The following is a 15,258-nucleotide window of genomic DNA, read 5'->3' on the forward strand; positions in this document are numbered from 1 at the left end:
CTTAATACACTTTAATTGACTAGAGAGAGGATAACTAAAAACAATCCAATTTTCTGTGCTAAATTCCCAGAAGCTGGAAAAAATAATAAATCAAAACTGAAGTGAAGTACCTTATTTTCATCCAAGCTTTTCAGATTAACCTGACACTACTGCATGAAGAATAGTTGGCAGACTGAACATAGCAATTTTAAGCAATACAGCTTTTTGTCATACTTCAATATAATACACTAACTTCCTGTATGAAAAAAGGTGCTTAAAACACTTTTCACCAACAAGACTTAATTACTGTAAAAACTTGCAAGAGTTAGTTTTTCTCTCAAACTAAAGTACGTCCCTCTTCTGTTGAAACTTTCTGCTGAAAGCTTAAACTGGTGCAGTAAATGCACCTGCTAGGAGTAACCTAGGCTTTTGAGACAGCTGAAAAATGAACACCTCTGATTTACCTTTTAGATGTTAATATGAACACACTTTATTTGAAAAAAATGCTCTAAAGAAATGTACTTACCAGATACATAGATGTCTGAAACCTTCAAGGTGATCGCTGTTGGTAAGCTGTAGCTGTCACTGCTGAGAGAGAAGTACCTGTTCTCTGCTTGATCTCTAAGTGAAACTGCAGGAGGTTGTTTCAGGGGGAGGGACTTAAGAAGTGTAGGAGTTGAGCCCTCCGGGTGTAGAGATGCACCTGATATTACTCCAGCCTGAAGCTACGATTCATTTGTTTGCGTCCACTGCTTTCATTCAGCATTACCTCAGCATCTAAGCTATCGAAGAGAGCTCTTGTCGCTTTTGTGCCCTCCAACAACCAAGTTTTACTCTAAACTGTAGTGTCTGTTTCTCTGAGTAGCAGTCTGTAATGTGGGGTCAAAAATGGCTTAGGTAATATACTGAGCTTTTGATTTCTTTAACTTCTGTAGAAGTGACTTGTGAGCAACAGAATTGACGGTACACAGGGGGTAGCAAAGCTTAAAAATAATAATTTTACTCTTTTCTTAGAGATTGACATTTTTTATTGAATACCTTTGTAGCTTTAATATTCTTGCCCCCCCCCCCCCCCCCCCCCTTTCCATTTTTATTTAAATCTTTGTCCTTCATGAGTCTCCTTTCTGAAGGCGGGACTGAACTAACTCCAAGCTTGCTTGCCACAGGAACCTGCCAAAGCTTGCCTATAATCAACAGTCAAATGTACAGATCCTGTAAATGGAAAGGAGTCACCTCAGTAAGAAATTGATTATGACGTCTATACGTTTGCTTAGGAGCTGTGAAACTGAAGGGTGAAAGGAGAAAGTCAACTGATCATCCACTGATTAGTACTAGTACTTGCTTTTAGTTGCATTTTAGTTAGAGTTTATAAATGACAAATTTATTAGTGTATTTGTCAGTCATCTAGTGACATTGCTGATTGCATCTAGTGATTGCTGCCAGTCATCTAGTGACATTTCACTAAACATTTAATTGTTTAGTGAAATAATAAGCTCTTGCATACTGGTTGTTAAAAGGAAAATATTTTGATAGTTCTAGGTCTCTCTAAAAAACATTCCTGTTACTGAATGTTAAAACAAAGGCATTTTTGGCTACTAATTCTAATGTTATTGAGATGTTAAAATTTCTGTTCATAACTGTTACATTCAGCTGGATGAACATGATGACCCTCTTGTTTCACCCACTGCTCTGTAGATAAAACAGTTGCAGGTCATTGAAACTTTAAAATATAGAAGTATGATAAATTTTATACTTAGCAAAAGTTATTGTCTTTTCAATCAAAATTATTAAGGAAATTGTCACTACAAAACCTGTTTAGTTAGTGGGTAAAAGTTGTTTCAAAATCAGTCTCTAAAGCAGTGTCTTAAAAGTAATTTTAGAGGTGTGGCCTTCATATTGATGGAATGACTTATGGACATCTACTTTCCTATCTAGGTATGCAGATCACCATCCTTCCCCTTGATATGCCAATGCAGTTTTCTGGAAATTTTTTCTGAATATAAGCAATCACTAATTTTAAGGTAGAAAGATGGCTCTTGGTTTTTTTTTATTTATTTTTTATTATTATGTTCCTATAATGCAGCTTAGCAGTGTAAAAAGATGTCATATTACTGCCTAGTTGTTTGTAAATCCTTTGGCTTTAGATGGAATAACAAGAGTGTTTGTAGTCCGTCATTCTTCTATTTAGTTGTAAAATGTTTTGAAGAATAGTATATTAGAAAATTCTACCTGCAGAGGAAGGTAGATGTATTGCATTCCTCCTGCAGAGGAATGTAATGTCTGCATTCGGAAACATCTCTGAAAAGACCTAAGGAAAAAAGCCCTTTGCTTTCTCAGCAGGAGATGTTATTCGGTAGTCCTCACTGGGTAGTGAATAGCCTTTCTTTCATGTCAATAAGTTTGTGTGCTGTATCAATCTACATAACTGTCCTCATTTTTCTTTGCAAATGTGGATCATTTTATGTTGTCTGTAGCTGAAGGAAGGTACTATCAGGTTTCTTTTTTTGCACCTGATGGGGTGGAGGTAGGTTTCCTTGAATAGAATCAGATCAGATATTTTGTTTTGAAAGAAAATTGCAATTTCTGGCATCTAGAGGAAGCTATTGAAGGACTCCTTTAGTATAGGTGACTGAACTGGGATAAGAGGCAGTCAATATTTGAACTTTGATTTTATTTTTCCCCCCTTCTCCCTATCCCCCTTCCCTGATCTCGTATGTGGAGGGGAGACATGTTGCTGCCTTGACCCAAGGAAAATAATGTTTTAAATGTAGCTACTTCCTGGAAGTTGCTATTATTAGTCAGGTCAGCTGAAATCAGCCATGAACAAAGTAGAACTGGAAAAAAAAAAGAACAGCTAATGTTAATGCTCCTTTTCTTGGTGCTTGGATGGTATTAAAAATCCAGATCTGGGAGAGAAGATTCATTGGTGGACCCCAGAAAAGGAATGTGAGAGCTCTTGTTTGTATATACTTCTAGAATTAATAAATCTTGATTGCAGTGATGTTGTTTCATCACTTATTTTTGTTAACTCATTATACTTGCATCCTGAGTATTAGATAAACTGAACCCAGTCACCTGTTGGTAGCACCCTTTTAGTTTACCTGGGCACAAGTCAGATTAATTAAGAGCACCAGGACTGACATAGTAAAATTTGGATTTATTGATATTTTTCTCTCAAGTTGCTTTTTTAAAAATGTGATTATTTTTGTGTCTCTGGAGGGCTGAAGCTTTTGTTTTATGTCTTCTTTGGTGTAGAATATACTTTTTTGTTCTAAGTTCTATTTAAAATTCAGTATCAAAGTGCTGTTTAGTTGTAGTTGAATTTCATATGTTTAATTACTATAGCATAGAACTGCCATTCTATAAATGTTACAGACTTCTTTCTTCGTGTTTTTATATGAATTTTTTGGCTCAGCTTTAGCACTAAACAGAAAACAAAATGTCACTAGCAGAAACCATATATACAAATGGGATAAACTTAACCTATTCTTGATACCCTGCTTACCTAATTTTTATTTTCCTCTTGCACTTCAAAATTCCATTCCCTAGCTGCATGAAAGAGTGCCAAGTGTTGCTCTGGTCAGTTATCAACCCCTCCGCTGATCAGGTAATTCTTAACTTTCTGCTCTAACGCAAAGAATGGCCCTGGTGACTGAGTTGTTCTGCTGTTTTGACTTTACCTCATATCAGTCAGAACTCTGATACTGGCTTTCAGAGGATGTCCACTGGTTGTCAGTCATCAACAATGTTTCCATGTCTTTCTAGAGATGCCTTACAAATTCGTGAACTAGTTAGTTATTCTAAGAAAGAAGAACGTTCGTAGGTAAATGTGAATAATCTCATGTAGTTGAACACTCATAGACATGGAGCTAGTGAAGCTTAGCTTGCCATACAAAGGAGATGTCTTACAATTGTGTGACTGGCAATATTCACTTCTATTTTTGTCATCTTGGTTATGTATCTAGATGTGTGGCTTTGAGCTAAAGGTTCAAGAAAGTGCTTTTTTCTTTCTTTGATCACTTGAACTGAAGTTATCAACAGATTTTGCTATCTGTATTAGCATGTTTGGACTAGGTTATTCCATACCATTCCCAGAAGGGGGCAAATGTATTTGAATATAATTGCTGTAACTCATGCTGTGCCCCAAAACTTTACATGGTTCTTGTACAATATTCTCATAATTATTTTCTTCTATCCCATATGAATAGTTATTAGTCTTAATGCTTTTCGAATAACACCTTTGAAATGTGCCTTTGTTTTTCATAATAATTCCAGTCCCTGACTTTGGAGATATGTCTGGGCAGATTACCTTGCTGATGTTTGTGAGCCACTTGTTCATGACTACTAGAGCAAATTATTTGTATGGGAAAAGAATAAAAGCTCAGCAGTTAATAGTAACTTCAGATCATATTTTTAGATATCTATTGTGGCCTGTACTGTTAGTGTTTGGCCTGGAACTAGGATGATCTTCCTTCTGGTTCCCATCCTCACCCTTGGGCAGTGAAACATCTTGGGGGAAGTAGGCAACATCAGAAATTGAGACTGTAGGCAAAACTATGAACTGTTTATAAGAAGGGGTTTTTAATAATCATTCTTTTCATTGCCAGTCATTCTAACAGAGATGTAAAATGTACCTTTCTTCATTTTCTACTTGATGCTCTGATTATAATTCCCTTTTAAAATTTATTATTTTCAAAGTGTTTTTCATGCAGAATGTTTTTTCATTTTCTGCTTTGATTTCAAGACTTATGCCAGAGATTCTGAGACAGTTCTCTCACCTAGATGAAGTTTTTCTCATAGAATCCAGTAGTAGGACATGAGTTGTGCCATGTGCAGTTCTAGTGTATATGAAGTCAGTCCCACACATTTTTCTTTGAGGCATAATTGGCGTTGTCCTGCTGTGATGCCACTCTCACAAAGAGAGCAGTGAGGCATATAATGAATACTCCTAGACTCAAAATATTTTTAGCTTTCAGTTATTCTTTGAAACATGTCAAATTTTGTATAGATTTATATGATTACTATATGTTGTCTACTATTTAAATAATTTTAAAAGTGGGGAATATAAACCAGCAAGTGAAATCTGATGCTTGATTTTATTCCATTAAAAAAATACTAATGCTGCAGTTCTCGAACTGCAGTTTGTCTGTTATGTTTTTGAATTTGAAGGTACATGTAGCTAAATTTTACATGTAGCTGTAAAATTTCAGTTGTTTTTAGAACAGATCATGCAGCTAAATTGGCATATAGGGAAAAGTTTGGGTTTGTTTTTTTTGTTTTGTTTTGTTTTGTTTTTAGCAAAATGCCCAGAAGTCATTTAAAATCTTATGATCTGATGATGCATTTGTGTGAATTTCTACGTTTGGAATTGCAGCACTCCTAAATGAAACTTTTCTTTCTGTAGAGCGTATGTTAGGGCCAAAAACTTATATTTCAGTGTGGTTTCAGTATGATTTCACATCTTTTGTTTTGTGCTGTATTTGTGGTTTTGTAGGCTTCAGACTATTATTTATAGGGTTTTTTATTTAATTGGGTGGGGATAAATACTAAACAAACACGAGAATCCTAGTTTACTTGAATTTCTGGTTTGCTTGTGAAAGGACGTTATTAAAATTTCTCTTGATGACAACATAGTATAAACTTTCTAGCTAATAAGGTGTGTCATATATAGGAACATGAAACTTCCTAGGTGTTCTTAATATGTCAGTGGTGAGATTAAAAGTGTTCTGGTGTTAAACTCTCTCAAGGGCTTGCGGACCGCTGAAATAGTCGCAGCTGTATCTGCTAAATGGCTAGGGGCCTAAACTTTGTCTACTTAAAGCCAGAGAAAGTCTCTTAAATGAAATCAGTGGTAGAACTATTAGTGTTTCACAGTCAAAGATAACTTGCTCTTTGTTTGTTGTGCATTATATGATCCTATTTTTGCTATAAAACCAGATATATTTAAAGTAAGGTTGGAAACATTTGCATCTCTGAAAGTAAGAAAAGGAAGCCAGGGAAAGAAGATTGGAAGAACTGCGTGGTTACACTTGCAATGAATTGGTCCTATTTTGGGAGGATTCCAGCTAGAAGGACGTTAATTTTGATCTGCCTACCTTCTTATATACCCTTACCCATTCACAGTGAATAGACTGGAACAATCCAGCAATCCCTCTCTCCTTTTTTAACTGTGGCAACAATGAAAGCAACATCTAAACAGCAGGCAATAATGCTGATGAGATACACAGATAATGGCTAATTCAGAAGTCTGATACTGGTGGGTCAATGCAAGTGATCCAAATCTTGAATTTGATTTTTTAAATCTCAGAATAAATGGAAAGGGTAGAAATAGAGAGAGTGGAAAAAAACAACTCGTGAAGAATGGAGCTTTATTTCTTCCGTTTATAAATTACCTTCAGAATAAAAGGAGAAACAAAAAAGTAAGAAGAAAGTAGAGAGGATTGAAGTCTGCAGTTAAGTGCTTTTAGTGAGGGGGCTGAGATAGATTTGAGAGGGGACTTGGCAGGTTATGATGTCTTGGGATTCAATGACAAAATCGATATGCTTTTTACCTTTTCAAAGAGGTCAGACACAATGCTACCGGTATCCGAAAAGACCCTGGTTTAGCGAAATATTTTGCATATTATTTCTGCTGAATAGTAAGCAGACTGCTTAAATAGGAAACACTGGTTATTTCAGTTGACATTTTTTCTCCGTTTTAAAGATGTCTCATTGTCAAGTATATTTTTGGTGAAAAGTTTGTATGAAATGAAGTCTCTTGTGCTGTCAGAAGGTTTCAAATAGATGCAGCTAATCTCAGTAGCAGATGCTATGGCTTTGAAGGAATATCTGGGTATGCATGACTTCTGTGTCTGCAATTTTAAAACTCCCTCAGCTTCTGTTGCAAATATTTTATTAATTTGGTTAGAGTGGATATGTGCTCTGTGGTAGTACAGGATTATCTGTGTTCCTGTACGGATGACGCTTGCGTATTTGCTAGTATTGATAGGAGATTGGATTCCTATGTATTTTATCTGAGAGTACAGAGTATGGTGCTTCGTGATATTTATATACAGCTTGATATACTTAAAAAAACCCAAACAAAGTCTGAAAAACTCACTGAAAGTCTGAAAACTTACACCCAATGGAAAAAGGAGCATTTTTGCTTGTCCAATTTCACTGTGCCATTTATTAAAAGGAAAAAAAAAAACACCTAGCAAAAAGTAACAATAATACTGCTTTCAAGTGCGTTCTAGAAAGAGGTTTAACTTAGACTAGGATTTAAATAGTCTTATAGAAATCTATTATGTAACTTCTTAAACTTGTTTATATACTCTGTTTTTAAGGATTACCTTCTGTGTTTTCATGTTCCAGAATAAGTTGTTTGATATTGATTAGCAGCTGCCAGGGTTTTTGGAGGAGGATGCATCAGGAAGGCAGGCTTCTGAAATGTGTTAGTCTATTCTGTAGTGGTAGTTAATTGTGAGGTTTTTGGCAAGATTCCAGGTACTTTTCATCATAGATACAGGAAGAAATAAAAAAAAGATCTACCTGTCTTAGGTGGACTCTTAGAAAACAGAGAACACCCAAACCTGAAAGGCTGGTTACAGAATTCCTCTTCTCTAACACCCAGGTGAAATTTAAAAATTATGCGTGGTCTTGAAAATAGTATTTTAAAAAGTTATAATGCATATGTCATCATAATAGTTTTCAAATTAGCAAGGAAGCATTATAAATAGTGCAGGTTTTGTTTTTTTTTTTTCACTAGCCAGCAGGTATGAGCAAGAATAAATGCCACTGCTGAAGCCGTAGCAGGATAAGTCCCTCCCCCAGCACAAGTAGGAAATGGTATAAATACTAAGCAGGGAATAAATGACAATGAATTGCTTCTAGCTTTTTCACTGTAGGGTTTATCTCAGTATTGCACAACCTTAGCCTAAAGGTTGGGGTTTCTTTGGTGATTTTTCTTTTCTGACATGTGGTGTTATAAGTTTACAAAATTTTACTCCTTCAGAGTAATTCGTTTGCTTTGTAGGATTCATTCATAAGCCTGTTTCTTCATGTCCTTAAACTTCAGTTTGCTACTGGTTAAGTTAAAGGAAGAGCTCTGGTAGCTGTAAACCTGTATGAAGGTCTCTAGTATGGCCTTGGGCATGAGTGGGTAGATGAATCCCCAAAATATTCAGTGCTCTGTGTTTCAGAGAAGGTAGATCAATGCTGTCTTAGGTCAGCTGCAGGCCTTTCAATGTAGCCAGGTAGGGGTGCTTAAAGATTGTGAGTTTTTATGGCTGCATAACATAATGATGTTGAGATAGACTGGCCAAAATCCAGATCTGTCTGCTTCCTTATTGGCCCCTTGCCATACTCAAAAGCTTACACTAATTTCAGTGTTGTAGAACTTCTGCAAACCTGCCATTAGTTTATTGAAGCAGATACCTGGGAAATTAGAGCCAGCATCCATTTCTTTTAAATACTGTATTTACGTAATATGAGTGGTATCAAACAGTAAGTCTTTGGCAGAGATGTAGTTAGAATGTAGTTCTTTAGGGCAACATCCAACTTAACCAACAATCCCTTCTCTCTGCCTGAAAGCCAGTCTTTGCATTACATATTTTCCTCCCTCAGCAGCGAGGCTGACAACAATCTCCTTTGCTGCCCAGCTGTGATTCATCACTAGAGCAGGTCTTTCCTGTGTGCTGACTGAGATAGGCCCATGGAAAAAAATATCACGTGATCATATAATTAAAGACTCTCTTAATTCATTACGTAGTGAGAGACTGAACTGAGATTGCAACCAGACAGAACCAGCCCTTCATAGTCATGCGCTAGAAAATGCTTATTTGCTTTGTGGATATGCATATATAGAGCCTTATATACGTGGGTCAGTGTTAAGAATTGTGAGAAAGTTATGGCAGCTTAAGAGACTTAAGCTGTTAAATTCTCACATATCTTCTGAGCATGCATGAATTCTGATACTCTTCCCTGGCAAACTAGGTCAAACTTGAGTGCAGGAATGGGAGAAGAGAGGCCACCTGTTGACAGTTCTTAGGCACTTGCCCTACAGGATGCAATGGTAGGGCATTTCACAGAAACACTTGAGAATTTTTTGACATGGAAGGCAGCACGTGCATTTTCTGACCCTCATTGGAGAATTTATCCTCTGGGTGAAATAGTCCTTTAAGAGTAAATTCTGAAGTAGACAGTTTGTCTAGAAAAATGAGAACAAATCATAAAAGTTTGGCAGAACTTTAAACAAATATTTATTTCTGATAATGGGCCTAACCTGAAATTATCTATGTTTGCATCTGTGTTGATACATTAAATATTAGTAGAACAGCCCTAATGAAGTTACGATTAGGACCTGCCTCTCTTTGTAAAAGAGGTTAGAATGCCATGTAAGAGCATGTCGTCTCAAATCTGAAATTCTTTACATTGAAAAGCCAGAGTTCTTTTTTTAGGATATGAATGATAGCAATAGATATGCTATTTAAAATATGCAAAGCTGACGAACTGTAGATATGGCTGTTTACACTTTTTTTTTTAATGCCTGAGGCTCACTAAGAGGATGAACCTACCAAAGGACACTTCTGCAATGAGTTATTTTGTTGAAGAAAAATTTGAATAAGATGATTATTCTTTGTATTGATACTTATAACTGTGTTTAAGCTTCATAATTCATCAATTGTAACATTCTTAGCTGCTCCTACAGGGACATTCTGTACAATACTTCCTCCAGGAATATCAGACATCCATTTTTTTGTAGTGTTTTTTTCTTATATTTTATAATGCTGAAATAGAAGGTTTTGCAATATATTACTTACAAATTGAGAAGGCTTCTCTGCATAAATGGTCCATATCAAAATGTAAGATTTATCTAAGAGGTAACATTAGCTTAATCTGTTTTAAGAGTGGCGTATTTTAGTTTTAAACTAAATATAGACAATTCTTAATTAACTTGAGATCCTGTGAACAAATCTGTTTTAAGTGAAATAACGTTGACATGAAATTTTGCAATTTTCTTGTGGAGACAAGACCTAAGGCTAAGGAACAGGTTTTTGTTGTTGTTTGTTTGTTTGTTTAATTGCTGTATTTGTATGTTTTATATGATAAACATTGCAATAAATAAAAAAAACCCTTACAATCTGAAGTTAAAGTAACATAGGGCTCCTGATGGCATGTGTTATAGTCTAGGTTTGTGTAAAGTGTATTTTTAAAGGCACTTTTTGAAATGAATAGTATGAGGCATTTTTTATGTACGTACATGTGACCTTTTCATTATACAATGTCTTCCATAAGTTTTCTTAACTAGGTGTTTAGTGTTTAGCACCTGCACCTGAAAGGTGCTAAGCATCTGATTGTTTAAAATCTGTGTTTAAAAAGCAAAATATCTGTGCAACCTGTCTCCAGTATGAGAGAGGAAAAAAAAAAAGAAAAATCTGTTGTTTGTAGTGCTTTGAAGCCAGAAGTTGTTTCTTTATTTTCACAAGGCTTGAGCAAAGAGCTGTGTTGCAACCTGCAGTTATGTTGTTAGGTAAGGCAGGGTGGAGCGTAGCAGGTGCTTATTAATACCTCTAGGCTACAGGTAAAGGTGACTGTATTTTCTTGAGTGTTCACAGACCTAAACAGGTGGATATTGTTTTAATAATTAGGTTGAGAGTGGACACTATTTATCCTCTGTTGTTAATGGCAAACTTTTAATGTAGATTTGTGGAAGAAATGGTAATGTTTAAAGCTAAGCAACAATTCAGGTCTTCTCCTTGTTGTATCTCCCAGCCCCCTACTTTTAAATAGAAAAGGCATGTTCATAATTTCAAAAGTAAAAATTTGTCTCTGTTCTTCCAAACTAAAATAAGTTTCTTCTGGAAGTTTTTTTTCTAAAGCTTTTTTATCTGTGTTTTTATGAGATATTGATGTTAGGTATGAATTCGACATGATCTTAAATCTGAAAAATGGAAGCAATGTAGAGCAGAACAGTACAACACTGACCACACTGAATATTTGAGTGGTGGTTGGAATGGTGAATTGAAACTGAATAACAGATACAAAATCAGAAGCTGACTACAAAGCTTTGAACTTCATTGCTGCTTTGTGTATTGAACAAAGCTCTGGAAGAGTATGAGTGTGAACAGTTTAAATCAGATAAAAAAGTTAATTAAAATTAAACTTAGTATTTTGTGTTTAGACTGAAGACGAAGAGTTGTGTATATAAGATAACACGAACACGGAGTCTGCCAAACTATGGATTAGGAAGGTCTTTTATAAGATGTTTTAGTTACAGTGGACTAAACACTACAGATGGCTTTTCCTGGACTGCTCCTTCATGACTTCCTTCAGCCAGGCTCTTATGACACTGCAGGAAGCCATAGCAGAAAAAAACCTGCATTGTGTTTGAAGAACTCTAGGGTAAAGAATGAAGTGAAACCTGGAATTTTTGGTAGTGTTTCTTTTGACTTTTAAATACCAACAGGAAATCTAATGCTGGACTCCCTTTTTCAAATACACAAACATTTGTCAGGAGCAATTTTTATGTCGTATTTCCCATAGTCCACAGTTCACCAGTAAATATTCTTCCAGTGACAGCATGAAAACTTTAACCGATGACCCCTAGATCAGTATTTCTCTTGTTGTTGTTGCACTATTTGTATTTATTTAGCCCTTACTGCTGCATACTTCACTTTGCTTTCCCTGCTTTTCCCACCTTCTAAATGTCTGCTTTTGTATCCTTCCTTTGCATCATCCCCCTTTGCTCTCCAGACTTGCAGTCCTGTTGTTTCTCTTGCAGCAGCAATGCTTTGAGTCCCAGACACAGGACATCAAAGAGGTGTGAGTCCAAAGGCCTGCTGTGAGATAATGGGGAAAGCTTGATTGAGCTGCTCAGAGTAATAGTGCTGCTGTTCCTGGCATGTTCCTGGCATTTCCTTAGTTTCTGCTCTTACGGACCCCTGGCAGCATCACCTCTGTCTTTGACCCTAATAAGCCAGGTGCCATTTGGTATTGACCCTACTATTTGGGAAATTAATGCCCTGAATTGAAAAAACTTGTGTTTTTTCTTTCGTACGGATTATACAAATGTGAGGAGCTGCTTGTGGGTCCTTCTTCCACATTTCCTTCAGTGCACAGGGAGATGAGAGAGTGCACTCACAGCTGTCTAAAGTAGCTGGAGCAATCACCCTGTGCTGAAGGAAATTTGCAGCAGCTTTGCAAGATTGCCTTTGGCGTCTGTTTTAGTGTTCCTGTAGAACCAGCTAATTTCATTTTTTTCATCAGTTGATGCAGCATTTTTCAAAACAAGCTAGTCAACATTTTTAAAGATTTTTTAATTGCAGTTTCTTTCGGAACTGGGAAGTGCCCAAATATCCATCCATCTTTGTTGTATCATAGTTCCTGAATGGGAATCGCTTTTCTTCCCGTGCAGTCTTTGTGATCCTAATACTCATATCTTGTCCATCCCTCTGATTACTGCTTTGTTTTCTTTAGTAGGTTAAAATGAATTTAAATGGCATTTTAACACTTCCCTTCTCCAGTTGAGGTGCATATTTTTTTGTTTAAAGTAGCAGGCATACAGTGATGAACTGTACATTGAAGTTTAATTATTTTGTGATTATACCCACTCAAGTATATCCAGGCACAGTTTGTTAATGAAATGCAGTTCAGTGATCCCATTTCTTGTTCAATGGGATCACCTTTTGACAAGTATTTTCTAAGGAAAAAAAACCATTTGATAAATTTGATACAAGAAAGAAAATGGAGAGAGAAATTGTTTCTTTTTTTTTCTAGAGGCTGTTGTTTCTACAGACATTATTCATTTATTAAAGACATGCCACCTAGAGAAAGATGTATTCAGATTATATACCTGGATTTGCAGATACCAAAAGAAAGCCCTCCGGGGAGCCTTGCATACATATAGTATTTCTTAAACTGTGGCAGTATATTACTAGAACTGTGTAAGAGAATTCTTCTTTAAGTTTTTGGAAGCTCTCTTATCTGTAGAAAAACGTTATTGACTTCTCAGTTTTGATGGGGTTATAAGCATGAAAGTGAGATTCCCAAGCTTATTTTTGTCACTTCTTTATAACAGTACCTGTGTTGTAAGGCCTTTCTGATAAGGCAAATGAAGGTCCCAGAATCTTTACTTCTGTTTCACTACTCTGCTTTCTCTGTTTTCCCCAATATGATTAAAACAACAAAAAAGAAGAGCTGTATTCTACTGCTGTCCCACTGCCACAGTATCATGTGGTTCCAGTGCTCAGCCTGGCCTTACGATCTGTGGAACAGCGTTTCCTCTGGAGCTCCGTCAACAAAATGTGGCACAGAGACATAAGGTATATTGAGGTCTGTGGCTTTTAGGCCTTTATTGGCCAAAACATACTCAGTCCGAAGTTTCTCAGGTTGTCCATTAAATCAGGAAACAATGCTTGATACATGCATTTCTAAGAGCTGCCTTGGGTAAGATAGCTATCCTATCAGTTGATTTTTTGGATCATGATTTGTTTCATGAACACAGGTAATGCCACTCTTCTCCCAGAATGAAGCTCTGTGTTCTGGGGTATGTATGTCATTAAAGAGCTCCTGACACTGTCAGTCTAAGATGATTTTCTAGGTCAGTAAGGAGAAACAGAATATTCTCAAGAATACACAGTATATTATTTCCATTCAGAAGGAGCATATTCCTGCTGCTGATTTTTTCCAATTCCTGTAACTAGTTGGATTCATCAAGTGTAACATTAATAGTCTGGGGTATAGTTTAGTTTCTGTTAAATGTTGTCCTGTGTTTTAGTGTCCCTTCCTGTCCTTACCATCCGAAATAAGCGTGATTGAGAAATAAAAGGCACCTTCCCAGGATGGCTGTCAGGTGCTTTTGTCTTGAATCTCTCTACTGGGCATCATGAGACAGCATTTGCAAATTTGGGCATTCGAATCAATTTAAGTGCATTTTGAGTACATTCTGAAGTGCAGTGCATGATTCCATATTGCTCTTTAGGATGCAAATATCTCCATGTTATTTTCTCCCTGTCTAACAAAAACTGGTATGTAGGTGAAATTGATATAATTAACATGACTGATAGGAGAAAAAAAAAAAGACATTGACTTTTTTTTTTTTTTGAATACTGTTTTCCTTCATCAAAGCCTTCCGGTCTTGCATTAAATCATTCTGTGCTGGTGAAGAGGCACATAGTCGTCACTGTTGTTTAGATGTCTAAGCAGAAATAAGAGTAAAGCCCACCTGTTTGCATTTCTAGGTTATGTTGCAGTTTTATACATATTCTGTCTTCATGATCTGTGCAGTTTGGCAGTGCTGATAGGTTCAAGCTTAAAACTGCATTGAAGTTGCTCAAAAAACCAGCTCTACGGGGCATAAAACATCACAGCTTACTTGCTTAATGCAAGAAGGATGTTGAACATGTCACTTTGCTTTAAGATTATGCAAAAACTGTACTTAAGTCCCTTTCAAGATTGGTATATTGATGATTCACAAGCCTTGTTAGTTAAGAAGAATTGGTCATATTAGGACTCTTACCATGATAAATGTTGCCTGCTAATAGATGGATACTGGTTCTTTTATTTTATGGTAGTTACAATACTGTATTTCTTAAGAAATATTTTTCTTCTACTGATAGATGCTGCTGTAATATTTAAAGTCCAGTACTTTAAAAAGTGGACACTTTAAAATTTTGCATTTTAAAATTACTTTGACTTCTGAACATGTTATCACTGAGTAATAAATGATATCAGTGTTACTTCCTATGTAACCCACTTACTGTGATCCTCATTGAATTATATGTGAAGGAAATAAAAAAATAAACTGCTACTGACAAAGAAACAAAATAATGTATTAAAAAAAACCCTCTTCTTTCTAATCAACTTCAAAATTAGCACGTATTAAGAACCATGCTTTCTTTTCTTTCAGAACACACAACTCCACCCTGTGTCTTTTCTCTAATGATCACTGGATGCTCTTATACCTTTTTTTTTTTTTTTTTGGTTCACTGTATGGTCCTAATTGTTGCTTTTGTACAATTTTTTAATTTAACAGTTGTTCCTGTCATTTTGAAAGCGCTGACATATGATGAGAAGAGGGGGGCGTGCAGCGTGGGTTCCAACGTGAGAGATGCAGCGTGCTATGTGTGCTGGGCCTTTGCTCGTGCTTATGATCCTGCAGAACTGATACCATTTATTAATCAGATTTCAAGGTAAGTTGTGGCAATAAGAAACTGAGCTATTTACCTTTAATTTTTAAAATCTATTCAAAATTAGGAAGGAGCTAGAAGTTAATCTAATAGTCTAATTCTGTATCTTCTA

General features: G+C 36.1%; 1 protein-coding gene across 2 annotated transcripts in view; it reads left to right on the forward strand.

The window, feature by feature from the left end:
- The window catches only part of TBCD (tubulin folding cofactor D), a 134,303-nt gene that overhangs the window by 41,191 nt on the left and 77,854 nt on the right, over positions 1-15,258 (forward strand). For both annotated transcript variants that reach the window (XM_072880770.1, XM_072880771.1), the window contains exon 15: positions 14,993-15,149. In XM_072880770.1, the coding sequence (XP_072736871.1) occupies positions 14,993-15,149 (157 nt within the window). The remainder of the gene's footprint in view (positions 1-14,992; positions 15,150-15,258) is intronic.

This window comes from Ciconia boyciana, chromosome 16 (assembly GCF_034638445.1).
Source record: "Ciconia boyciana chromosome 16, ASM3463844v1, whole genome shotgun sequence".
NCBI lineage: Eukaryota > Metazoa > Chordata > Aves > Ciconiiformes > Ciconiidae > Ciconia > Ciconia boyciana.